The 26,966-nt window shown below is 44.6% G+C and overlaps 3 protein-coding genes across 21 annotated transcripts in view; 1 reads left to right on the top strand and 2 right to left on the bottom strand.

The window, feature by feature from the left end:
• The window catches only part of ACP5 (acid phosphatase 5, tartrate resistant), a 68,957-nt gene extending 61,963 nt beyond the window's left edge, over nt 1-6,994 (bottom strand). The window contains exons 1-2 of the mRNA XM_072991587.2: nt 4,419-6,994; nt 1,465-1,592 (exon numbers count right to left, since the gene is read on the bottom strand). The gene's annotated coding sequence lies outside the window, so the exon portion shown is untranslated. The remainder of the gene's footprint in view (nt 1-1,464; nt 1,593-4,418) is intronic.
• Nucleotides 1-25,197, top strand: part of LYL1 (LYL1 basic helix-loop-helix family member) — a 50,414-nt gene extending 25,217 nt beyond the window's left edge. Inside the window, exons 2-4 of the mRNA XM_020791584.3 lie at nt 587-1,020; nt 6,990-7,081; nt 7,667-25,197. Of these exons, the coding sequence (XP_020647243.3) occupies nt 587-1,020; nt 6,990-7,081; nt 7,667-8,010 (870 nt within the window). The 3' untranslated portion in view covers nt 8,011-25,197. The remainder of the gene's footprint in view (nt 1-586; nt 1,021-6,989; nt 7,082-7,666) is intronic.
• NFIX (nuclear factor I X) overlaps nt 17,301-26,966 on the bottom strand; it is a 291,019-nt gene continuing 281,353 nt past the window's right edge. For all 19 annotated transcript variants that reach the window (XM_020791600.3, XM_020791602.3, XM_020791601.3 and 16 more), the window contains one exon: nt 17,301-26,666. In XM_020791600.3, the coding sequence (XP_020647259.1) occupies nt 26,652-26,666 (15 nt within the window). In that variant the 3' untranslated portion in view covers nt 17,301-26,651. The remainder of the gene's footprint in view (nt 26,667-26,966) is intronic.

Raw genomic sequence — 26,966 nt, 5'->3', positions numbered from 1 at the left:
ACGTACCACCTACCTAGGGATTGTTCCAGACCACATACATCTCTTCCTGGCAATGGTGTTCCCTGATGGCAGCGGCCTCTTTCAGCAGGATAATGAACCCTGTCACACTGTAAAAACTGTTCAGGGATGGTTTGAGGCACATGACAAAGAGGTGTTGCCTTGGCCTCCAAATTGCCAAGAACTCAACCCAGTTGAGCATCTATGGGATGTGCTGGAACAGCAAATCCAATCCATGGAGGTCCCACCTCACAACTGGCAGGACATAAAGGATCTGTTGCTAATCTCCTGGTGCCAGATACCACAGGACACATTCAGAGGTCTTGTGGAGTCCATGCCTCGATGCATCTGAGCTATTTTGGCAGCGTGAGGGGGACTTACGTGATATTAGGCAGGTGGTTTTAACGTTGTCGCCGATCAGTGTATGCGTATGTGTGGTATGGAGAGAGGGAGAGAGAGAGAGAGAGAGGGAGAGAGGGAGGGAGAGAGGGAGAGAATATTTCAGATGCCTTCTGTGTCATTTTTTAAATGTGTGGAACAGCAAGTCAAGTCAGTAGGACCTAATCTCACCCTCCTTTTCTCCCTACAGATGAAAAGTGAAGACAAAATGATGGAGAAGCTGAAGAGCCCTCCTCCGCCTCCTGCCTCTGAGCAGCCGGATCCACCTCCCCCTGTTTCTCCAGCGCCCCTCTCCTCCCCAACTAGTGGGGAAGAGGAAAGAGAGACCACCCCACCTCCCACCAGCCCCGTATCATCTCCTCCTCAAACCAAGGGGAGTCCTCTCTCTGAGGCTCCCCCAACGTCGCTGCCCCACAACATTCCAGTCATCAGCCTAGGCTACAGTAAGCCGCATCCTCCCCACACTGAGGTCCCCACTACCCAGCTGACAGCACTGCACCCCATTCCCAACTTCTTGCAATTCTCAGCAGTGCCACCTGGTCCTCCTCCACCTCCCATGCCTCTTCCCGGAGTAAGGAGCCCCCTCTTGGCCCCACAGTATCCACCCCATCCTTTCCTCAACAGGTAAGTCCTGGCTGGATTTTCAGGGGTGGGAGTGGGAAGAAACCCAAACTCTGTGGGTGGGTAAGATTTTACTTTTTTGCATTACAACTCCCAGAATTTGCCACTCGGTTTAACTTGGAACTATAATCCAAAGAAGCAACATTTCCAAGCTCTGTCTAGTTTAACATTTTGATTTGTTTTACAGTAGCTATTCCACCTTTTAAAAAAAATGATGGGCGACCACCAGGCTAAATACCTGTGGCAGACCCTCCTTGGTTAATCTTGAATACCCACCCACCCTCTGTTGACTAGTGCTGTTGTTGGCCTCTGGGGCTAGAGGTTAGGAACACAGCAGCTGTTTATGCATCACCAAAAGAGAATACATGAATTTACATAAAATTTTCACATGACACCATAGTAAAAATGCAAATGTAGAAACAATTGCAATAATGTAAATAAAAGTACCTCTTATCATAATGGTAAGAATGACCTGATGGCCTGTGATTGGCAACTTCAACATTTTGCTATGCTTCCTTGTAAGTCCTTAAGTCAGATGTGGACCAGATGCAGCCCTTCAAACATATGGTTCTCCTCTGTAAAACAGAACACACAGCCATCCTATGGGGGTGCCAAGGAGCAGCACGCCTCCTAGATCAGAGTGTTGGCCCCGGTGGGGTGGAACTCGAGGGTGGCAGGGAACTGCATCTTGCAAATGAAGGGGGCAGAGTCTGGTGGCTTTGGGATGGAGCTTACTAGACACAAGGAGCAGGGCATAGTGTGCCGCAAAAGCCCTGAGTGAAACTAGACAGTGAACAGCCCAACACTCCTTACTGGTGTCTCCCCCACCTAAGATTTTACTCCTTATTCAAATGAAGAGAGGCAGTAGGCTAAAAGTCTGCAATTTCAGGTCAAGCCCAAAAGCCTCAACCCCTTTGCCCCTCTTGTCTGTTTTTTTTTTTTTTTAATACTGTATTGTTCTGGGTTTGCTCAATTTCAAATTTATAAAGATATCTTACTGTTTGTGTGGGCGGGAATGAGGATGCCATTAACAATGGCTGAATTAACACAGGAAATTAGGACTTGAAAAAGAAGATAGGAATCTGATTGTTTTATGGCAAGCCGATTGCTGGAAAATCATTCATTTGGAAACTGAGGATCACAATATACCTAGCATATAATTAGAGGTTGCTTTATGATTTTGTGCTATGTCAACAACAGCAACAACAATAAAACTCAAGAAGGGGAAAGAATAATTGTAACTGTAATTGCAATTATTTAATTTCTGCTCTTGTTTAGTGAGTGGGACTTGTTTCTTGTTTTCAAAATGATGTGTTATGAAACCTCTGTAAAAAAGAAAAGAAAAAGACACCCCCACACCTATACCCATTGTGCTATTGCTTGATTGGTGTGCTGCCCTTTCTGTTTTGTAGTGGGTGGGGGGATCTATTTTGGCTTCTTTTTAAAGGGTGGTTAAGGGAATGTGGAACAAATGCATTGTTGAACAAATAAAAATGGCAAGAAAGTCACTTTTAGACTGGATGTGAAACAATCCTTAAGGGCACTCACTACCTTTCAGAAAGCTGGGATCTCTTCCAGCTCTAGCCAAAGGCTATGCCTTTGTAGTTCAAATATAAAAAGACCATAACTCAACCCAAAGCTTTCAGTTTATCTGGAGATTATGCCCTCCAGCTCAAATCTTGGAATAGCTAGTTAGAAAGAGCAGGTTATTTCTAACTGATTCATTACTTGGATAAACATGTGGTCAAATTGCAATACAATAGCATTAACGACAAGTAACTTTATTCCTTTTGTTCTGCAGCTTTTTAGATTCTTTTTAATGATGGGGTGCAACTCCACTAAAAAGATTGTGAAGGAACATCACATGGTTCATGTGCTGCATATTTATTTTTAATGCTGTCTCAGGTGGCTTGTAGTATCAAAAAAAAAGTTCAAGGAGAGCAGATATAGCTGAGCAGTTTGGAGTATCTGGCTGTGGAGTTAGGTGTCAGGAGTTAAAATTCGCACTATGTCTCCCAGAACATGGGCCAGCTGACATCATTTAGAACAGATAGAAAGCATGTGGGCTGATGTGGGGGGGGGGCTACATGCTCTGCCCTTCATACAGCCTTCGGCAAGCTATATGGTCCTAAAGTACCTCCAGAGGAAAGCACTGGGAAAGCAATCTGAGTTTGGTTTCTGGGAAACCCTGTGAAAATTGCCATAAGTCTGAATTTACTTAGTTGTGAAATTTTTAGAAAAAAAAACCAATTACCATAAAAAGCAATTATTTAGTTATTTTGGGAATAAGTAACATATTACTTTAATGGGTAACATATTACTGTCATGTAACTACACTGACAACTAGTGAACTACTACCGTGTTTCTCCAAAAATAAGACAGGGTCTTACGTTAATTTTTGCTCCAAAAAACACATTAGGGCTTATTTTCAGGGGATGTTTTATTTTTTTCATGTACAACAATTTACATTTATTCAAATACAGTCATCTCATCTTCTGGTTGTTGCACAATGGTGGCGGGCATGGTTTCCCTTAACTGGGGCTTATTTTCAGGCTAGATCTTATTTTCAGGGAAACAGGGTATATAACAATTTAACAAACCTCTTTTAAAGATTATTTTTTTCAAGCTGTGCACCAGATGTTGTTTGACTACAGCACCCACCAGACCTAGCCAGCATAGATGGAGGTAAGGCACGATGGGAGCTGTCATTCAATAACATCTGGAGGGCAACCAATTCTCCACCTCTGGCTTACACTCATTCAGTCATCATAGGTTCTTCTCACTCTTTTTGGAAGTGCTCTTAAATCACCTGTACAAAGTTATGTTGCTGAGCTGTAGAATTGTTTTAATCTTCTCTTCCTGCTCCCCCCCTATACACACACACAGCATCCACTTGTGTTGCACATACAGTACTGTATCTCAATCCATAGACAGCTGAGGTCTCCTTAGTCTATGGCTTGTGGCACCCCTAGTCAAGTGAGGTCAGGGTGCATATGGGATGAGGAAGGAACTTGTGTAACCTCTCCAGTAGAAAGTGGGGTTCTCTCCTTCCAAAACAGGGATGTGTGTGCTAGAAATGCTCTGGGCAGCCAAAATAACCCCCCTGGGCTGATACCTGAGAGGCCACTAGAACCATGTCCAGATGGCAGGGCTTCCAGACTCTTTGGCAGCCAACTAGTCACCCTGTGGGAGGGCAAACAAAATGGCGACCCAGGGTTACTCTCAGTACCTGGGAAGACTGAAGGGGGTGGGTGGGTGGGTGAATTTGCTAAACTAACCGTGCATGTTACAGAGAGAACATTTTATTTTGTGGGATTACATATCCCCAGCTGCTTCTGGCTGTGGGATTCGGGGGGAGGGAGGAAAGGGTGTTCCATGGTCTGTAAATATGGAAAACATACCTCTGGTTCCATGAATTTGGCTTTGTCTCCTGCTGGGCCTTAGGAGCCTCCCCTCCGGCGGTTCCTCCTCAAGACCAGCGAGCAGCCTCTTTCCCGCCTCTTTCCCTTCCCCGAGAAGCACGGCAGAGCCTTCTCCTGACCTCTAGTGGAAGTGAGAGGGATAATCCGGGGAACTGGCCTTGGCCTGTGGGTTTTATGCTTTGCTGGGCTGGCTGCTAATCCAGGCAGAGTCCCCCCCCCCCCCCGAATTGAATTGGAAGCGTGCTTCCTCCTACAGCTTGGATGTTCACTTCACCTGGTGCTTGCCTACGCAAACCCACCGTCCGCAGGGTCCACGCTCTCAGAAATCCCTAGCCTGCCGCTGTTGTACAAAATAATTAATCCAAGCTTCCCCCCCCCCCCCCGGACTGACAGACAACGACCCACTGTGGAGATTACAGAAATGCCAGCCTACAAACCAAAATACTGTATGTTTTAAGGGATATGTAATGAAATCAGATCAGATCAGTGTTTTGCACCGAGTGTCATATGTATGAGTGTATGACTCTTGGGCAAAAGTCATGGGTGTGTCCTCGTTGCAAGGATCTCCAGGAACTCAGGGAATGGGTTCGCTCCCTTGAGGTCTTGGTTGCGGACCAGGAAAAGCAGAGAGAGGGAGAGAGGGACCACAGGTGAGACTTCCAGGGATCTTCAGGCGTCCTCCCACCCACAAGACAGGCAGCTCCTCCGCTGCTCGGAAGTCTCCAGGCTGGAGGACGCCAATCTGGACCAAAGGGAAACCATCCCCCAGAGGGGACCCCTTCTACAGTATCCAGTTGCACTGAGGATACTTCCTTGTGGGGAGGGGGGCTTCTGGTAGTAGGCGATTCGATTGTCAGGAACATAGAGCGAGAGGTTTGTGACTGTTGTGAGGACTGCACAATGACTTGCTTGCCTGGTGCAAAGGTTGCGGACATCACATCTCATCTGGATAAACTGGTAGAGAGTGCTGGGGATGAGGTAGCACTGGTGGTGCATGTTGGCACCAACGACATGGGGAAATGTAGCTGTGAGGTCCCGGAGGCCAAATTTAGTATAGGAGACAACTCCACAGTCAGAGGATAAGAGAGCAGGTCCTCTCATGGATTGAGAGTAGGTGTCCATGGGACCGGTGCTTTTCAACCTGTTCATCAATGACCTGAAGACAGAGATAAGCAGTAAGGTGGCCAAGTTTGCAGATGACACAAAACTTTTCTGAGTGGTGAAGACCAGAAGGGATTGTGAAGAGCTCCAGAAGGATCTCTCCAAACTGGGAGAATGGGCAGCAAAATGGCAAATGCATTTCATTATAAGAAAATGTAAAGTAATGCACATTGGGGCAAAAAAAAAAATTAAGACTTTAGTTATCAGCTGTGTCTGTTATGGATCAGCTAAAGTGTCAACCCAGTGTGCGGCGGCAGTGAAGAAGGCCAATTCCGTGCTACATCTCATTAAAAAGGGGATCGAAAATAAAATAGTCAGCATTATAATGCAATTGTACAAAATGCTGGTAAAGCCGCACCTGGAGTATTGCATACAGTTCTGGTTGCCGCACCTTAAAAAAGACATACTGGAACTGGAAAAGGTGCAGAGGGGAGCGACTAAAATGATGACTGGGCAGGGAATCTCCTTTATGATGAAAGGCTACAGCATTTGGGGCTTTATAGTCTAGAGAAAAGGCACCTAAGGGGTGGGGGGACATGATTGAGATATATCAAATTATGCAGGGGATGGATAAAGTGGCTAGAGGGAAGCTCTTTTCCCTCTCACACAATACCAGAACCAGGGGACATCCACTCAAATTGAGTGTTTGGGAGAGTGAGAACAGACAAAAGAAACTATTTATTTACTCAGCATGCTATTAGTCTGTAGAACTCCTTTCTTCAGGATGTGGTGATGGCATCTGGCCTCGATGCCTTGGAAAGGGGATTGGACAGATTTCTGGAAAAAAAGTCAATTGCAAATTACAAGCCATGATGGGAGTGTATAATCTCCAGGTTTAAAAGGAAGGTACCACAAAATGCCAAATGCAGGGGGAGTAGTATCAGGAGACAGGTATCTAGTGGTTTCATGTGCTCTCAGAGGCCTCTGGTGGGGCCACCGTGAGATACAGGGAGCTGGACTAGATGGGCCCTTGGCCTGATCCAGCAGGGCTCCTCTTCTGTTCCTATGTTAATAAATCATTTCTGTGAATGAGATAGCTTTTATTCCAGGAATTAACTTTGCCCAGGATAGCAGAAGGAGACAAATATCTCTTTTGTATTATGAGAATTACTCTGGAAATGTGATGAAGAAAGAGGGGGAAAATGTGTGGCAGGGGCAGCAGTTATTCAGACCTGAATACAGGGTGAGGAATTTTTATGAAATGAGTAACAAGAATACTTTTATCTTGAGCTAACCAGCTCTTGCTTGGCAATGCAATCCACACTAATCATCATATGGAATTAATGTGCATGTGTTTATATGAGTCTCCCTGTCATTATTTATCAACTGTACCTATCAACTGTAACCCTAAAAGAACTAGTTCAACCCCCTTTTTTTCTCTCTCTCTAGCATCTACATTGGCAGCTCTGGAGCGTTTGGCCTTTTCCCCAGCAACCGCCTCAAACGCCGACCAAGCCATTTTGAACAGGACATGACAGAGGGTGAGTAGGTGCAAGAAAGACTGCATAGTAAATTCAGCTGAGGTGCGACACGGGTTGTAAAGTCTTGGATTTGGGGGCCTGTTCTCTGGATCTAAGGTTTTGGACCTGACCTCTCAAAGGAATTAAAAGTTGCCAGCCCAGCAACTCTAAATTTTGGGATTCAGTCTCATGGCTTCAGGGTATGACATTAAGACATGTTCAGAAGAAACCTAGATTTCGTTGTTGTTGTTGTTGTTGTTGTTGTTGTTGTTGTTGTTGTTGTTGTTGTTGTTGTTGTTGTTGTTGTTGTTGTTGTTGTTGTTGTTGTTGTTGTTGTTACCTTGTGTGTTCAAGAGCTTCTGCTGGAATTCACACATTGGCCTTTATATCACCACTGAGTGATGGTGACTCTCTCTCTCTCTCTCTCTCTCTCTCTCTCTCTCCCAATCTCTCTCTGTCATGTACACACACAGAGACACCATTTTGAAATTGTTGCTGATGGGTCTGGCTGCTAACGTGGAAACCCATGTCTCTCCCATCCACATCTCAGTTTATGCATTTGCAAATATGCTTTACCCACCTCTCTTTTCCCACTTATCTGCCCAGGTCTTCAGCCTCAGAAGGTGGCACGTCGGGTCTTCACCAACAGCCGGGAGCGGTGGCGTCAACAGAATGTGAATGGTGCCTTTGCGGAGCTCCGGAAACTCATCCCTACCCACCCGCCTGACAAAAAGTTGAGCAAAAATGAGATCCTTCGTCTAGCCATGAAATATATCAACTTCCTTGTCAAGCTGCTGAGTGACCAGGCCAAGTTGGCCGGAGGAGAGGCTCTTGATACAGAGCCCCCCTGCAATGGGACCCCAAGGACTCCCTCTCCATCAGCCCCCATAAAACTGGAACAGGTGACAGTAGAGCCCGTGGCTGTACTGGGGGCACATGAGCCACGATGATGGAAGAGGGCTTATCTAGCTGTGTGACCATCACCTCCCCATCTGCCCCTCCCCCATGCAGACCACCATCCTAGTAGATCAAGCCAACATTGATGGATGAAGGAATGTCCTTTCTGAGGATGCTTGTGGCGAGACCAAAAGCCATTGGATAGGCTATGATATTAGGGCTGCTGTGATTTTACGAGGCCAAGTGCGTGGCTTTGGGGCTCCATGTGTTTTTGCGGGCCCACAAAGGGATGGAGAGAGAAACACAGACCCTTCATGCCAATTTGGTGCCACAAAACACAGGGGACATGAGGGAGAGAGTAGGAAGGGGACACTGCTCTTCCTGTTCCCAACTCAGCTTGTTTCTGGAATGGCCACAGAGAGGGGATAGCAGGGATACAAGCAAGCGCAGTTCCAAGGCGAGGGCTGGCTGGAAAGACACCCATCCTCTTGGCCCATCTCCCTTGAGGAGACCTTGTGATGTGGAGATCACCTTGTTTTTACAGAGCACTCCTGAGGCTCCTGGATACATCATTTTTTTGCTTAGTGAATTTGACTCTCAGTCTCAATCTCCCCAAGTTCAAGTACAGTATCAGTTTTAGGTAGGCCTAGGCAGATATTTGAACCTCTACAAAGGAACAAGAGAAGAAAGCAGGCGAGCTAAAGTAAAGCTGTTTCCTTAGCCTTGGCCCTGCTGCGCAGGAAGGCCCTTTCCTCATAGGCTCAGCCTTTCCTTCAGCAGCATTCTTTGTCATGGGGCTCTGGCTGTGTTCTCTAAAATCTCCATTGCCAGTGGAAAAACACACATTTCAGCAAACTGAAGGAAAAGCAGCTGGAGAGTAATTTTAAGACTTTTCTTTAATGGCCAGAAAGGAAAGAGTTAAGGATTCCACCCAGTGCCAATCCTTTCCTCAAGTTCGCAGACAATGCAGCAAACGATATGTTATAGATAACTCATTTTCACAGCTGCAATCACATTAGAGTTCCAGAGACATGATTCTGACAGAACATTGTATCTGAGAACTTAGGGCATGATCCCATAGAGTAGTAGATCACAATCTGGGCTGCTTAGGGAGAAGTCCAGTGTGATCTGTGTCCTGGTGATCACATGACACACACAGAAACATGCTCCAACACAACCTTGAACTGTGCCCAAGCTGGACCTTTTTGGTCCAGCTGTATGGCTTCTACTTTTGGGGGCTGGGCTGGAGCAATTCTTCAGCAGGTGGAAGGGTCGCTTGAAGGGAGACCGGTCCCATTACCATTTCAAAGCTGATCAGGCCCTTGAAGCCATCTGATCACACCCTCAGGACTTTCAAGCAAGCTCATTGCTGAGAACCGAAGAACAGTCACAAAACAAAGCATGAGAGGTGAGAAAGGCTCCTACTGTGACAAGCAGATGTTTTTGGTAGGTGAGGAATTTCCTTTTCCAATGATGGGTTGTCTATAAAAGAATAATTTGGCCTCAATATGTATTTGCTGTGTAATATCTACTTTATCTACTGATCCCTCCTTTGGATTCAAGGTGAAGATTCACATTAGGGAACAGGTTACATGTGCATGCTGACATGCTAGCAAGTGGAATCCTACTCAGAGAAACTGGCAACTCAGGAGTAGGCAAGATGAGAACTCTTCTCCCATGTTAAACTTCTGTGTATAAAACTCCTGTCCCCTTATATTTTTTCCCATGACCCTCCAACCACTGTCTGAAATTATACAATTCAGGTTTATCATCTTAACAGGGAGAATAAGGTTTTTAGGGCTACTTGCTTTTGCCGTGTGGATATGTTTAGAGTTCCAGGTAGGCTGCAATCCCATCTGGAGTATAAGAGGTAGTGGAGGATGCTTTGGAATAGATGGCCAATGATTCAGCAACTGCAGTGTCACTCTCAGTGGCCATGTACCTTAGCAGTGGGGGTTGGTAGCTGGGAACTTGGAAGCCTCAGGAACCCTTCCCCTTCCTGGAAACTGGAGGTCGGTTTGTGCTGAGTCAATATCCAGCTCTGCTCAACATGCCCCTGGGCCTCCTGCCAAACCCAGATGTGTCAGCAAGAGATCCGGGAGTGTGGCCAGCCTGTGTTGCCTGTTATCAGGCAAAGAACGTGAGGAAGGGCTTTTGGGGAAAGAGTAGGACAGACAAAGGACAAGAAGGGCAACAACCACTAGTCCCTCAAACACCTCGTGAATCACTCGATCAACATGAAACGAGGATAATTGCCTTTCCTCACAGGCATCACTCTCCAGAATGAGGGCCAAACTAAATGATAGATTATCATTAGAAGTTGAACCCCATTTCAGAGACATCACTGGAGCTGACCTTCATGACTGACCAGTCATACTTGCAAACAAAATCTATGTTTATATCCAGAACAATATCACAAAAGAATGCTAAGTAATTTGCCAAGTATTGGAGATATAATAAGGTGCTACTGTGCCAGTCAGACACTTAAATAATGACTAATTAACTGTAATGTTTAGGCCTTTGTCTCCCATTTAGATTTTCCAGAGAACCCCCCACAGTAGCTATTGGGGACCTGTGGGCCAAGACTTGCAAATCCATTCCAATTAAGGCCAGGAAATATTTGTACATTGTGTTTTCATGCTCTATGCCATGAAAAAATGACACTCTAAGGTTGAAATCAGTTCCATGAATGAACTAATGCAAACAAATACTTCTAATGCATATATGCTATCATTGCAAAATTTTGTTCAGTTTGTACGTTTGCTTCTGAACCTTTTTTTTAAACAGAAGTGGAGTTTGTTTCTAGGAGATTAAAAAGGTACAGTTGCAAGTGTGGGTGTGTCCCTGTATGTGCGCGTGTGTGATGTGACAGAAAAGAATAACAGATAGAAAAGAATAACATTCAGGGTACTAAATTGCTGCCTTCTGAGCATGTTAGTTTAGGGCTTACAGTGCCTAGAAGAAAAGAACCATACATATGAGATAGATTAATACATGCTGAGTATTTCCAGAAAAAGTTCTCTTAGCTCCTTGGCACCACAGAGATGGGCTGCTTTTTATGAGTGTGAGCTTCTCTTGGCAGCAGCCTTCAGTCAAGAGACTCTCAGCAATCCCAGATTTATGCTAGAAATTATTCCAAATACACAGAGGTGTACAATCTCCACTGTAACATTTTGCCCACTTAGCTATTTCCAATTCTGTTGATATTGGTGTGGCTAAACATTTCTTCTGTCTTTTCAGTTGGAGACTTTGAGCAATGACTGTTCTGCTTCTCCTTTTCTCCATTTGTCTTCATGGTTCTTTAGCCATGTGATACTGTGTTTTTTTTTTCTCCCACCCCATTTATCTTGCCCCACTGTTCCTTGTTAAATGCCCCTGTTCTGCCCAATTAAAGAATTCAACCATTATGGCCTCTGAATGTTTCAGGTTTCCTTCAGCACTTTGATGTTAATGATTTTTTAGGCTCACTGGAAAGATGCCTTCACTCTGCTTGCATGCCTAGAAAGGCTTACCTTGTTGAACTTGTTTGCCAAGCAAAAAGCATAGGACACAAAGCTCACTTGTGAGGAGAAAGCAGTAATAGCCAGGCCTCAAAAGTGGGTTGCTTTTTGATTAGAACTCCTAAAATCCCCACAGTCAGCATGAGGGGTTCTGGTAGTTGTGGTCCAAAAAAAAAAGTACCTTTTCCAGTCTCTGGACTGATTGAATGAAAATGTAATTGTATTTGTTTTTAAAGAGAATGTAGAGGGAATAAACTTCTTTGTTTAAAGCACGATGGGCCTAGTCCATGAGGCACGCTTCTGCTGCACTGGAGAGGGGTGACAGAGGGATTCCAGTGGAGCTTGCATGGGGGAGCTTGCTGATCTAACTGTGCCCTAAATTATGAACAACATTCTAAATGATAGAAATGTTTGAAGAGGGGAGGGGAAGTTACTATTTGAAGCTGGCAGATGCAAGCTCAATGTGTGTATGTGTGTGTGAGAGAGACTATAAGCACATGCACCAAGCAAATGCTAAATAAATGTTAAAGTAAAGGTAAAGGTTCCCCTTGACATTTAGTCCAGTTGTGTCCAACTCTAGGGTGTGGTGCTCATCCCCGTCTCCAAGCTGTAGAGCCAGCATTTGTCTGAAGACAGTTTCCGTGGTCACGTGGCCAGCACGACTGGACATGGAACGCCGTTACCTTCCCAGCGTGGTGGTACCTATTTACTCACATTTTTACATGCTTTCGAACTGCTAGGTTGGCAGGAGCTGGGACAAGCGACGGGAGCTCACTCCGTCTCGTGGATTCGATCTTACGACTGCTGATCTTCTGACCTTGCAGCACAGAGGCTTCTGTGGTTTAACCCGCAGCGCCACCACGTCCCTTTTAAATGTTAAAGACTATCCCACAAATATTAGTAAAACAGGGTTTTGAAACCAACATCAAAAAAGATTGTTTCATTAGCATGGTTCAGTCGTATTTGGCTACCAAACTTACTACAGGGGGAAAAATTGTGGGAAATACTATGGGTTTTGGGGCAGTCTCATTTGCATTTCTTCACTGTGTAGTTGCACCTTTAAAAATGTCAAAAGGATCAATTCATGTTGTACCTCCTAGAATACCTAAGGGAATGGCTTTAAAGGCCATGTCACACCAACCTAGCAAATGGGGGACAAACAATTTTAAGCAGCTGGATTTTTCAACCATGCAGCAGATAAGTGACTCATCTGTGGCACTACAGTTTCAGCAACTAAGGAGGCAAGTGACCCTAGAGGAGGTGAAGAAAGAGCTGGAGTTGGAGTTTTTTGCAAAGAGCTGGGGTTGAAGTTTTGTTTTTGCCTTTCTCCCTGATTGGCCAGAGATTCCATCATTTTGATCAGAAGGACCAGCAAGGTTGGCCATGCCTAGGCCCCAGAAGCAAAGAGCTCCTAAGCTTAGTTTTCTCCCATGTGCTTCAGCAGGGGGTTTGGCAGAGAGGCCTCCCAGTCTCCCCTGCCATTAGTCAGAATGAAGCAGCTCTCACAGAGAGCAGATGGCACCGGTGGCATTCCCTCTGGCCATTTCTCCTGAACACCTCCTTCCCAGGGCCTGAGGCATTTCCCTCTCTGAGAGGAATGCCTGTTCTTGCAATCCCTGGTTTTATGGAAGATGCCATCCTACCTCCAGTGTTAAAAAAAAAAAGGATCTAAATGTCAGTCCCATCAGCTTCTGTAAATGGACTAGAGGGCTTTTGTATGGAATTGTATGCTTTGTGTTTGGCAGCAGATGGTCTTGTCCCAGCCCCAGATGGTATTTCACAGGTCCAAACTATGCCCTGACGTATGCCCTCACTGCCCTTTAAAAATAAAGATAAAAATAGAGGCCTGAGGGTAAAACGAAAGGGATGAATGGAAGGCATGCTTGTCCTCTTATCTGCCTGCCATTATTTCCCCTGTGGTGTGTGTGTGTGTGTGTGCATGTGTGTGTGTGTGTGTGTAGATTTGGAGTGAAAGGATGGGGGGGGGGACATGGAACAGATTAACCATTCCTCCCTCTACTGTACTGATCATGATGAAAGGGTGCCATTTGCTGTTCCACTTCAGGCAGAAACATTTATTGAGCCAGATCCTTAAAGTTTGAACTAGCTCTAGTGCTCCACCTCCATTTCAGCAGTGTAAACATGAGTATACCTCATCAGCCACTTATTGCCAAGAGCTCCGCTTCCAGGATGAACTCTCACTTGCTATATGTCACTTGACCATCATTCTTTGTGTCTCAACTATGGACACAACAGGGAATTAATCTTGTGCCATATTCCCTTGTTTCAAAACATGCTTTTTTTCTACCAGAAGATGATCATTGAGAAAAACAGTACAGAAACAAATATGTAACCAGCTCCCTAGTCACACCTGTGTGATGCCTGTCAGTGACTCTGTTTTTAATCCATTTTAGCAACCTAGAGTTTTATTACATTTCCCACCTTTTCTCCAAGGAGTTCAAGGCAGCAGCATACAAGTTTCCTTTTACACCCATTCTATTCACACAGCCACCTTGATGGGCAGTTTAGACTGAAGCAGTCATTGTCCAAAAGCCATCCAGTTAACAATTGAATGTCGTCTTCTGCTTGTATTTATTGGCTCCCAATGACCTAGTGTGTGAGGCACAGTTCACATACCAACCTGTTTTGGGAAGAAGAGCATAGAGTACTTTTCAAAGCATCCCCCTTTTTTTGGGGGGGGGTAGGCTATGCATATTAAGGAAATCTGCCCACTGGTCCATGTATCTTGTGGTCTGTTCTGATGAGAAACAGCTCCCATCAGAGCTACAGCTGCCAGTAAATCAGAATACAGTAAAGCTATATGCTCTACTTTCTATGTAGCATTCAATTGTGTATTCCTTTTGTTTACTAAGTGTGCATAACCTCAATCCATACTAAGACCAGTGTATATGCATAGACCTTTTTTAATTCAACAATTCACACCTTTGTGCCATGCAAGAGGCTTTTAAAAGAGGGAACTGCATTGGTAAAGTGTGGGCTCTGATACTCATGGATGCTTTTCCTGTTCGAATAGGTTCAAGGATGGGGAAATCTGACACTTCATTTTCTCCCATATCAAATGATGAGCAAAGTTTGGCAGATTTGTTTGGAGGGAAAAACCTGAGATAAAATTATTTACATTGGCCAAATTCAATGGGTATATCTATTCCACACATGCCGAAGACTATGTTGTATGTATATGCTATATGGGTGTCAAAGAGGAGTCTGCAAGAAAAAAGAAGTGATCCCTGTAACCAGCTCCAGTCAGTAGACTGACTGTAGCATTCTGAATCGGCTGATGTTTATGAACCATCTTCTAGGGCAGCCCTACATAGAACGTGATACAGTAGTCTGAATGGGATGTAACCAAGGCAGGTGTCACTGAAACCAATTTGAGGAATGGGCAGAGCTGGTGCACCAGTTTTAACTGTGCAATGCACTCACAGCCAGTGCTGCAACCTGGGCACCCAAGCTCAGGGATGAATCGAGGACTACACCCAAAATGCAAACCTGAGTTTTCAGGGGGAGTGTAACCACATCTAAAGTGGGAGGGGTTCATGACTCCCTGATATGCCTTATGACTGATCAGGAGCACCTCCGTCTTGCTAGGATTAAGCTTGACATTGTCTGTCCTCATCTAGTCCATTACAGGTATAAGGCACTGGTTTTAGAGATAAGACCATTTCCTTAGAATTAAATGGCAAGGTCTGAAAGAGAGAGTTAGCTACTGATGACACAGAACCCCCAAACCCCAGGATACCTTACCCCACAGTGTCATGTACGTAGATGCTAAACTGCACTGGGGATGCAACAGAATCTTGAGGCACACCAGAGGCCAGGGAGTCAAACAGGAGGGTCCTAGCCTGCCCCCAGAGCATTCTTACCCACCCTTTTCTGGACTTTGACAAGAAGCTTGTACTTTTCCAGGGCAGGAGAGGCTCACTCTGGTTTGGATCAGTGATTGCTGGAACTGATCCAAATTAAGGCTTCCTCTTTCAATTTGCCAATACTGTGGATTTGTAAGCAAGATTTTACCTGTTGATTGGTTTTATTGTAATTTCATAGCTGTTGTGCTTTATTATTTTACTATAAACAGAATAGAGCTTCACACTAATGTGTGGTGCACAAATCAAATCAAATCAATCAATTCCTTTGTTTAGAGAGGTCAGAGGATGTGGATTTTTTTTGACTGCATGTTGACTATTGCTGATGCGCTTCATCAGTTATAAAAAATTAAAAATCTTTCCTTTGTCTCACTTTAAAGCACTGGTTGAGAAACCACTCACAGTCAAATCCACAGTGGTGGCTTCAGCTGCAGGCACTTTTTCGACCAGCCCTTTAAGAAAAGGCAAAGAATTAAAAGCGAAACAAAACAAAACAAAAAACCTGATGCAGTGCATCAGTGATAGTCTACATATGGTAAAAAAAAGTTTTTTAATTCCCCATGCCTTCTGCTTAACAGGGGAAATGATTAATTTTCAGTATCCTGAAACCGCTTGCGTATTAAGCCACTTTATGTTATCAGCAGGAGCCATTTCCATGTGAGCAGTCAGGCTTGATTAAAACAATGTATTCAAGACCAACTGTTCCCAAGTGGCCCACACTAGTTTGTTCCCTGCTGATAGTATAGCTGTGCCCTCACTGAATCCATGGGATTTATGTAAATTGGAGTAGGCTGACTTATCACTCAGCAGTTGATTCAGTGGGTGTATTCCAGTTGGGAATAGCTACTGAATTTAGGTCCTTGAATGCACACATGTACTATTCATTTTGGTCAGAGGGCCCCCAAAATCAGCTTAACTAGGAACAAGAACAGTGGAAACGAAACAACTGATAGTATTGGTTCTACTGCTGGTCTGTTTGCAGAATACTTCTATCAGTTTGCCAGCTTCTAGTAGATGCCAGTACCAAGGCTCACCATTGAAGAAGCTACATATAAGCTGAGATGGTAGTCAATACCTCAGTTCTTCCTTCCCAGCTCTTAGTTCTATGGCTTTAGATATGAAGACAAGTTAGACTATTTTCATATGTGACCCTATGATGTGCACATCTCTCTTGCCTTTTCTACCATTTATGTGGGAGAGAATACAGAAGAAATATCAAATGTTTGCAGCAGCCAAAGTAGGTTTTGCATTTGCACCGGGAGCTTATGTTTGTACTGGGAAGCCTAAGCATTTAACAGCAAATTATTTACAAAGGTATGGACCTAAAACCCAGATGGACACTTTGTCACTACAAAACAATATTAAAGGAGGGAGCTTTATAGTGGAGTGAGAAAGGGAGAAGTGCTTAACCTTTATCCCACCTGCTGCTTTCTCTGTACTTTGCTCTTACCCTTGCAGAACTCTAGAGGAATCTAAAATCTCAACAGGGGATAGCTGGAGAAGTATAAAAAAAGACAATTTTTAACCACTCAATACATTACATTTTTGCTCCAAGAAATAGGTACACATCTACACACAACACAGACTCTTAACAGGTCATCATACACAGCAGGTATACCGTGACGATGACTTAAGATGACTCATCATGAAGGGCTTTGTGCCCATCTCTAGTTGGCAGGCAAAGAGGCTTGCTTTCCCCAGTGACTTCTCTGAAACCGGCATTTCTGGGTGCAGGAGAGGATACGGCACCTATCAACATCCACCGGAATCATCACAGCTCGCACACTCCGCCTATATGTGCAGCCTTTCAAGAAGACAACAGCACACATGCCTTGATATTGCAGGGAGTGAGCGACTGGACAGATCCAAAGCCACCGCCTCGTACATCATATACACTCAGGGCAGTAGGAAGGAAACTCAAGTGGCCACTTATCTCTCAAGGAAGCCAAACAGAGACAGTTACAGTCAATAACATTCTTTAATTCAATCAGTTAAAGAAGGTGCTGCATCTATAAACTTTTATTATGGAAAAAAATTGTAATTAACACATGCGTATTACACCCCGCTCGGAGAGTGGCACTTGGGGAGGGAGGGGTAGTGCCGAGGGCTGACTGGGACAGGAAGGGGACTGGAGGAGCTGGCCCATCACATCATGGCAGCTGGTTCCCTTCTTTGGGGGTGATCAGGCAAGCGACATGAAATGGAGGCTGGTTAAGTAGAGGAAGCCCTGTGGTAGGCCTCAGCTACCCTCTGGTGTGTGAAAGCTGCACAGAGGGAGGGGGGGGAGAGCAGGTGGGGATGGTTAGCAACAGAGGGAGGGGCTCCCACGAGCCCCACCCAGAGGCGGTTTGATTGCAATCTCTGTAAACATCTTTTGTTCACATTACTGAAGCTGGATGCATACAGTTTGATTGATTTCTCTTCCTGTCTCAGTTTGTTTGCTGGTGGCAGCAAAGGCATCAGTTTAAGGCACTTCCCTTAATTCGGCTGCAGGGTTATGAATTCTTTTTTTTTTTCTTTCAAAACCAAACTAGTAGCAATGAACAGCTTCACAAGGAGCAGGACGGCACTGAAAGGGAGGGGGGGGAAGAGAGGAGCTGGGAGGCTGCTGCTGTGGAGCACCGGGCTGGTATGGGTGAAAATGGAATTGGACACCTTCGTTTGGGCCTGAGCTAAACGAAGCCACGTGTGGCGTGCCTTGGACTGGCATTCTTCTGATAAAACCACACCTCTGCCAAAAACAGCCTCTCTCTGCGCGGAGGAAAAGGCAAGTGTTAGCCTAACATCCACAATGAGCCCCAGTCAAAATGGGGTGCCTCAGTGCATGGGGCTAAGCCTTATTTCTAAAAACAAAGAGACCCAAGGGAGGGAAACTCTGAGCCACATCCCACAAAAGGCCACCCCAGGATCAAAGCCAGAGACAACAAAATGGAACCAGTGGGGAGGACCGGCCTCTGCAAGAGGAAGCAACAGTAATGGAAGACCTTATCAAACATTCCCCATGCTGCTGGGCTTGATTTGGGAGGAGAAGCAGGGCGCCCAAGTTCATCAGGCTGCCTGAGATGTTCCAAAGTAATATCTAGGCCTCCAGAGGATCCAGGAGCACCATTTCCTGGTAAACATTTGGCCTCTTTTGTGGTCTTTTAGGAAGAGCTCTGTTGGCACATTTAGGTCTTCCTATCAGAGAGACCACTGCTATGTTGCTCTTATCTCATCGCCTCCTCCTGATCACATCTACCTCTGGTGAAAAAAATGTGTAGATTTCTTCTGGAAACAGGGCCTCTGCACTTCACTACTGGGCTCCCAAGGCAAAACTGAAGGTCTGCTGTGATGTTCTGGCTCAAACTAGATGCCATGGGGGCAAGCTCCTATTTTGAGTGTGGGTCTGCCTAAATCATGATAAAACAGGTGGGATAAGCTCCTCAGTTTGAAGGCAGAGGAGCTGCATGGTTGAAGAGTGCTCAGCAAGGCCCTTGCCCCTGGCACCCTTTCTGCTGTCTTCCCACAGGCATTTTTTTTCTCTTCTGCTGGAAGTAAGCCTGGCGCACAGAGAAGAACCTGAAAGGAGGGCTTGCTGGAACCTATGCTGTGGTGGCTCTAGTTGCAGTTGCTCTCGCTGCTGGATCATAGCTGGAATCAGAGGAGCAGCAGGCCTCCCTTGGTGAGTAGATGCTGTGCCGGCAGGCATCACATGAAGATGCCCAAACTCAGATGAAAAAAAAGGAGGAACTCAAGTATCATGTATGCCGCTAATTTTTTTCAACCTTTTAGGCACTTTACAATTTGAACAAAGAGATGATGGGATGTGTGTTTGGAGGGAATGGGTCTATTCTTGATGTTTCTGAGCAGCTCCTCCAGAAAGCATGGAAATGGGGAAGATGGGACACTGCCTCCCCCAGTTTACCCACCAATACAGACACACATATATTATTTTAGAGCCCTCGGCACTCCCCTCCACTGGGCTTCCCATCTCTGCTCTGAGGAAGGAATTGGTGGGGACAGGGGAAGAGGGAAGCCAATGATTTTTTTTTATTTTTTTAATATATGTTTTTTTTTGTGGTTTTTAAAAACTTTTAAAAACTTTTTTCTCTCTTTTTTTTTCTTTTTTCTTTTTAAATTCACATAACACAATAAGCCATTCCAATGGAGAAAGCCGAAGAAAGCTCAGGCAAAAATGATAAACAGTTTGGATTTTTCTTTTTTTTTTCTTTTTTCCCCCTATTTTTTTTTTGTCGTGAAGCAATATTGACAGTTATAACATATGGCTACCTGCATTCTGCTAGACACGGAAGAAACTTCAGAAAGAACAAAAACAGACAAAGAACTACTCTTTATTTTCAAGTGCAGAGGGGTGAGAGGGAGGGGGGGAATTGGAAGAACAGACTCAAAGACACAAAGGGATGGGAGAGGCAAGGAGTAGAGGGAATGAGGAGAAAAAGCACACCAAATTCCATTAGTACTATATATATATACTGTACTGTACTCATATATATACTGCGTTTCTTAACCAAGGAAGAAACTTGTTCAAAGGGGCAAGGGTAGGATGCAGTCAGGGAAGCTGCAGTTTCGTGGATCTCAACGTTTTGCTGCCGAGCGAGAGAAGCGGGTTGGGGATTACTGGGGGAGCACATGTTGAAAGTGGCTGTAAGAAAAAGAAAGAGAGAGAGAGAGAGAGAGAGAGCTACTGAAGATCTCTAGTAAGAAAGGACAGGGTGCTCAACTACAAAAGTGAAGGAGGAAAGGAGGGAAGAGAGCTCCATATATAAAAAGGGCTTGAGTATCCTTTCCAGGGCCCAGGGGGTTGTTGGTGGCAAAAGAGCTGAAGGTAAAGCAGAGGGACATGTCCCCCTCCCCCCATGCATCAGAGGGAAAGGAAGGTCTTGGGAGCTCTGCTAGATGGAGCTCTACTAGAGGATTCCACCCCAAAATGAAGTCATTTTGGGACACTCAAGCAACACTAACATATCCTCCAGGGAGCCACTGGCCCTTTGTCTGTTTTGATCATGTTAGACACCCAACTAAGCACCATCTGGGAGAGGAGGTGAAAGGCGTGCCCCCTTTATGCCAACAGGTGGCTCTGGTCTCCATGCAAAGTGGCGAAGACGCTCAGGTGCAGACATACTGTGCTGGGGGCCATCCATATTGCTTTCACCCTCCCTTTGATGCTGCCAGTTTTGAGTGGGCCAGCAGAAGCTAGGTCAAAGGGGACTAGGCACCACTGCTTTTGTCCATAGTATCTCCCTCTTGCTGGTCAAGCTTAGGCTTTTTATTGCTTTCCCCTGTTATTGAGCACATGGATTACAAGGGGAAGGGTGGAACCTCCAGCACCCACCCCCTGGCAGAGCACGTGGTCCATCTGTTCCAGCAGAAGATGGGTTTACAAAGGCACTATGTCAGCTGGCCAGTGAAGCATGGTGTGAGTAAGGCAAAAATCATACATCTTGGTTCTTCCAGGATGAGAAATTTCTCCAGTCAACTTTCTATGCTTGTGAGGTTGTGAGGGAGGATTTGGATCTGGAGTTCTGCTTTGTGCTGTACTGTGCTGCAGTCCAACTAGGGCAGAAGAAAGGTGAGGGAAAGGACTCTCCCAGCCATACTGGAAAGACTGTGAGAAAGGGCAAGCGGAGGTTGTGACCAACTCAAGGGGGTGGGGTGGAGAGGAAGGGGTGCAACAGAGGAGATGCTGGTGAGATCGTAGTAAGTTGGCTCCTAATTCCAAAGAGAAGCCCTGAAAGGGAGACAGCAAGAGCGAGAGAGTGCATGCACGGACAAACTGCCTGGCTTACAAAGAAAGGAAGCAGGAATGAAGGCCAAACTCAAAAGTCTACTGTTTTGTTTAGCTCTCTTTGGGAAAAGACAAGGCAGAAGAACACAACAGAGGAGGTGATGCAGTGGCAGCAGTGGAGGGTGACAAGGAGGGGAAAGAAGCTAGAGAAACATGGCCGCCTGTTCAGAGCTGTCTCTGCTCCAACAGGAACCTCTTCCCTTTGCCTTGGCAACCTCTCCCATCACCCATCTCGCTCGGCAACCTGGTAAGATCCATGAGAAGCTGCCAGATGCTGCTGGTGCGTTTGACTGCAAAGCCCGCTGCCCCTTTCAGCTAAACATAAAGAAGGGATAATGCGTGTTTCCTAAAATGTGCTTTATGATAACAATTAATTGGTTCATAAACTATGTATAATAGAGATTTTAATGTACTTTATATTATAAGAAGCACCAGGTTCTGTATTTTTAATTCTTTTCTTTTATGATTTTAACATTTTTCTTGTTCTCAATTTCTCTGATTGAGATCTTTAATGTTGCAGTTTTCTTCAATGTTTTTAACCCGATACAGTGTTTTTTTAACCATTTTATTTTTGTGTGTGAAATTTTTTTGCCTTCAGCCCTCCCATAAAACGACACAACTAATGAGGAAAAGGAAAAAACAAAAAAACCAAACCCGATCATTATCAATCTTTTAAAAAAAGGATTTAAAAAACAAACAAGAAAAAGGAAAAATAAACAAAATGAAAAAATAAACAGAAAAAGTTTTTCCCCATACTTACAAAGGTTGGGTTTTTCTTTTGTCCCTACTTATTTAGAGTCCCTGGGAACAGAGGACTTTGCAACAAAAATAGATTTTTCTCTCTTCTTCTTAACAATCTTTAACATACAAAGATATTAAAACTATGCACTCCATTGCACTTGGCTCAATGCAAACAAAATTGGTTCTTTTAAACCCCCTAATATATATTTTGTTTTTAAAAAATCCCCTCCCCCTTTTAAATACACATTTGTGTGTATCTTTCTTTCTGCTGCCCATACTATCCAGCCACCAAAATTTAAAGTCCTCCATGTCATCCCATTCCAGGTTCTTCCTCTGTGTTTATGTTCATTTTCTTTAGGACTCAAACAAGGTAGCATACAGCTGGATGGCACTGCCATTCCATCCATCCATGTGCTGCTTCCACCCAACGGTCACACCTTAGCAGATGCCAAGAGTTAAATTTGTGTGTGTCAACTGCTAGGATTCAGAGCTTGTTTAGTAAGAGTAAACCTGTACTCTCCCATCTCGTGCAATTTCTAGGAGCTGTTCATTTGTGGTCACTTTCATCTGAACCAGAAACTTGAAAAATTACTTTTTTAGACTGCAACTCCCCTAGTTAGTCTGGCAGCTCGGATGCTGTGGAAGTTGTAGTCTGAAAAAAGTTACTTTCCCCATTTCTGGGCACTCCTACAAACTCCCCACACATCTCCAACAGGGAACCCATTCTGGCTACTGCTAATCATTTAAGTCAGAAAGCAACCAGACTGGATGATCTGAATTGAATTCTGTAACAGTGGAAAAAATTACTGGACTAATCTAATAACTAAAATGATGCTGTGGCAGTTTCAATACGGTGACCTACAGTGTTTCATATTCTGGAAATATTCCCTGTATTCTAGATGTTTTTTCATGTGGACACGTAGCATTTCAGTCAGATATTGATCAGACTGACAGATTTAATTAACTTGGCTACCCTTTTTAAGGCTTTGGGGAGTTGGATGGTAGCAGTCTTCCTCAGTTTGGCCATGCTCCAGAAACTTTCATGAGAAAATAAAATAAAAATCTTAATAGTACTTGAAATGCTGTAGTGGGTGTTTTCTTGTCTGGTGCTGGAGTCATGTTCAGCTTCAGCACATCCAAGAATCTCAAGATTTAAATGACACTAATTCCCTATCCGATGCAGCTAGGCAAAGCAAGGGAGCCTTATACTTTGCAAAAAAAAGTGGGGGAAGCAAAGAAATATGTGAACAAGAAGATGGGAGATGTCTGTTTTCTTAAGAGCACAAGGGCAGGAATCATTTCCATTTCTACACCTGTAGAACTTCTTCATGACTTGGTGTTCTTAAGGAAACAGATGGTAACCTTGGGTTTAGAAGTGGACACCTTTCAAATCTTTCACAACACGGAAGGGGGTTGTGTTCCAATCCAAAATGTTGCTTTTGATCTCTGCTCTTGTCCCAAAATTGAACCTGAAAACTCTGAATCTTTATAAAGGCTTGGCTAGAAATGAGACAAAAGGGTTTTCTTCTCCCCCTTTTCCTTTGAGATGTAAAAGAAGGTTCACTGCTTGCGATGTGGACACTCATTCCATTTTTCATCCCAGCAAATAGTTTTGTATCATTTCATAGACCTGAATCATGATATGAAATGAGTGTGTACATCATGAGAAGTGATGGCTCTGTCCAACAGTTACACTAAAAAGTATTTTCTTTTTGTAGCCTTAAAGTGCTCTCTCTCTCTCTCTCTCTGGAAAGTTATATTTTACTTCTCAGTTGTATTTCACAAAAGATGTTAGGTGGGGAGGGCCTCTGGTATGGCAGAAGCAGCAAAGCATCAGTCTTAGAATCTATTAAATCCAGGCCTCCACTATCTTTAATGGACAGGGGTTGACCTGGATCATGCCAAAGATGAAGCACCAGGCAGGTGGCTCTTCTTTGTAGCAGCCAATTATATCACCCAGACATCTACACTACAGTCTTCTGTAGGCTACTCACTCCTTGACCATATCCCTCAGGAAGAAGATCCCCTCCTTGTTTCATGCAACAGCTGTCCTGCAGCTGTGCAAGGTCAGGCTTTGTGACTCCTCTATAAGAGCAGGCCTTTGATAAGAATATCAAATGCAAAGGTACAGAGGAGTGTGTGTCTACGTGTGTGTGTGTGCGTGCGTGCACATGCGTGCATGTGTGCATGTGTGGGAAAGATCCAGGGTGTTCCTCTGACATCTGGAGAAGTGATGGGTGGCCTGGAGGACCACAGCTTTTAGCTGGAGAAAAGGCAGCCCTTAGAATTACCTTCCTTAACCCTGTTTCTCCATTTGGAATGGGAAAATCATTGCACTTGGACAGAGGTTCAGCTACCCAATCTCACCTGCACCTCCTGGATTTTGTCTGCTCCAGAGGTCCTTGCAGATGCCTCATGAAGAAGCTGGGGATCAGTGTGACAGATAGGGGAGGGGCTTCAGGTGGTCTCTAGACATCCACCGTTTTTTTTTTCCATGCGGTCATTCGGGAGGCAACTCAGGTGTTGCAAGCCCAAATGCAATTGCCCTGGACAGATTGCACAGTAACCCGTTCCCTGCAGCACCCTCCTGGCACATTCCTAATCAGACAATCCTACCCCTACTCCCATCCCCATCCCTACTGTGGTATAGAACCTTCTTACCTATCCTAAGTATATGATGTGGCATTGCCCTGTGACAACCAGTAACCCTCCTCACATGATGGTGGAAACATTTACTAGGGAAGATGGAACGGAGGGTCAGAGGTGAATTTGGCAAAGCTCCTATCCCCAAAGTTCAGTGTGGGGCACGGAGACAGCGAAGGACCTCTTTCAGACCTTTGGGAAAAGAAATAATGATGATCTTTCTCACGGATGCAAGATAGAGATACTTGTTCTTCCACACTTTTTTTTTTTGGTCGTCTGAGAAAGGGAAACAGGAAAGTGCGTGGAGCTGTGTGACCGACTCTGGTGCATGTTATGTGTGTATGTGCATGCACGGCATGTACAGATGACAATGTCAAACCCTCACATCTATCAGTCAGGAAGCCTCCACTATCTTTAAGCCCATACCATTTATTTTGTTGCGTTGATGTTTGCTGAGAGTGTTCATGTGTACTATGCTCTAGGGGTTTTCCTTTTTATTTGCCTTTACAGCAACAACTATTACCCAAACCCCCTTGCATTTAATTTTTTTTCTTTTTCTTTTTTTGCTGTTGTCATCTGTATGTAGAGGAAGCCAAAAGAAATGCTACAACTAAAGTAGGAATAGAACAAAGTGGAGAAAAGGAATAAGGAAAAGCATCAAACCATAACAACAACAGACACCCAAAACCTCAAAAGGAGAAGGCTCGAACTTTTAGGGGAAAGGAATGCAGCCCACTCTGTCCAGACAATGCAGCTGTGCAGAAACGTGCCTGACTGAGGCAGTTGCCTTGGCCCCTGTGGTCTGCCTGGGGTACAACTTCGGTATAACCTCAGTGCTCTTATGCCAATATAGTCATTCATTTATTTTTTACTGTACTTATTTTAAATAAACCTCCAGTAAGTTTCCTAAACATTTGCCAGTGGCAATGGTGGGAAAAGCTCCCATTCTTAAGAGAAATACCTAGCAACGCCTTCCAAATCAAACTAGTTTGGTTTCATGAATCTAAGATGGCCTACCTCCTTTCCTATGGGGATGAAGAATCCCAGTTTGTGGACAGAAAGGCTGGAAGTGATTTCATAATCCTGAGGTGCTGCTAGGCTTTCATTTCTGTAATGCATTCATTAGAGAAATGAAATAGGAATAGGAGGACAACAAAGTCAGGAGACAAGTGATTAGGTGCCAAGGATGTGTGCATGTGGGTGTTCCTGTGCGGCTGACAGGGGGAGAGATGTTATAAGGAGAGCCCACGCCTTGGGCCTCTGTTAGTCAGGAACGCTTCTGCTTTTGTTTTTTTGAACTAACCAGGACACAACGTGTCACCTGATGAGAGAATTTACTGCACAAGGGAACTTATGTTTGGTGGGAGACGTCTGTGCTGTGAAGGCCAATCTAGTTTTAGAGTTCTGGTAGAGTGCCCTAATCAAAGCCATATCCCATTCTGAACCAATGCAATGTGCTGGACTGGTTTTCTAATATATTTAGGACATCTGAACGGAATTACAGCAATTTGAAATGCTGGCACCCATCATCCCACTTTGTCTGAGGGTGTTTTTATGTGTGTGTGTGTGTGTGTTTTTAAGCAACTGAGTGGCCTAGAAGAAAAACTCTCTCTCAAGCCCCCACTGGGCAAGTGTTCCTAGTTCCTCTCAACATGCACAGAAATCTTTTTGGAGTCAGGCTGCTAGGCAGATGAGACTTGAGGGAACCGCCTCCATTTTCATTTCCCAGCAAACATAAGCTGTAGCAAGCCATGGTGCAATTTTGGACTTGAGATTAGTTGATGTGAATGCTATTCCTTTCCCATGATGAATACAGTGAAATCCCCTTAACCATGGCTTGAACGGCCTTTCCAGAGCTATTAGAACAGAGGGTTATATGACTTCTGTAGATATTGATGGGACTCCTTGCAGAAGACAAGGCTCTTCTATGCAAATGCAAAATCTGCTTTGGATCGGGGAGGTCCAACATGATTTTTTTAAGCTTCTCATCTGTAGTGTTACCCAACGTCTCTTACTTTTCTTTGAAGAGGAGCAGCTCAATGAAGATATGGTTTAAGGACTGAAGATTCGGATTCGCAGGGCTTGAGTGAAAAATTATTATTATCATCATCATTATTATTTTTCTTCGCTTGTAGATCCCGTCAGAGGAACCAAGACTAGAGCAGAAGAAGACACAAAAGGAGAGGGGGAATTAAACTACAGCATGATAAACTGTCTTCTTCGTTTGATACTGAAATAACTGAAGCCTATTAAACCATACCCAGTATTCCTTCTGTACTTCCAGTGTTGTTTAGCCTTGCTGCCCTCCCTTACTCTGGCAACTGGGGTTTTCCCATCATTTCCTTTCATTTTTGGTCCTTGGCCCCTTGCTAGTGCTATAATACATTAGCTATCAAATACTGGTAATGAATGATTTCCATGTATCTTAACTCTGCAATACTGATGCCCCATTCCTC

This window comes from Pogona vitticeps, chromosome 2 (assembly GCF_051106095.1).
Source record: "Pogona vitticeps strain Pit_001003342236 chromosome 2, PviZW2.1, whole genome shotgun sequence".
Classification (NCBI taxonomy): Eukaryota; Metazoa; Chordata; class Lepidosauria; order Squamata; family Agamidae; genus Pogona; species Pogona vitticeps.
The sequence above is the reverse complement of the archived record's forward strand: the minus strand, read 5'-3'. Positions and strand labels throughout refer to the sequence as shown.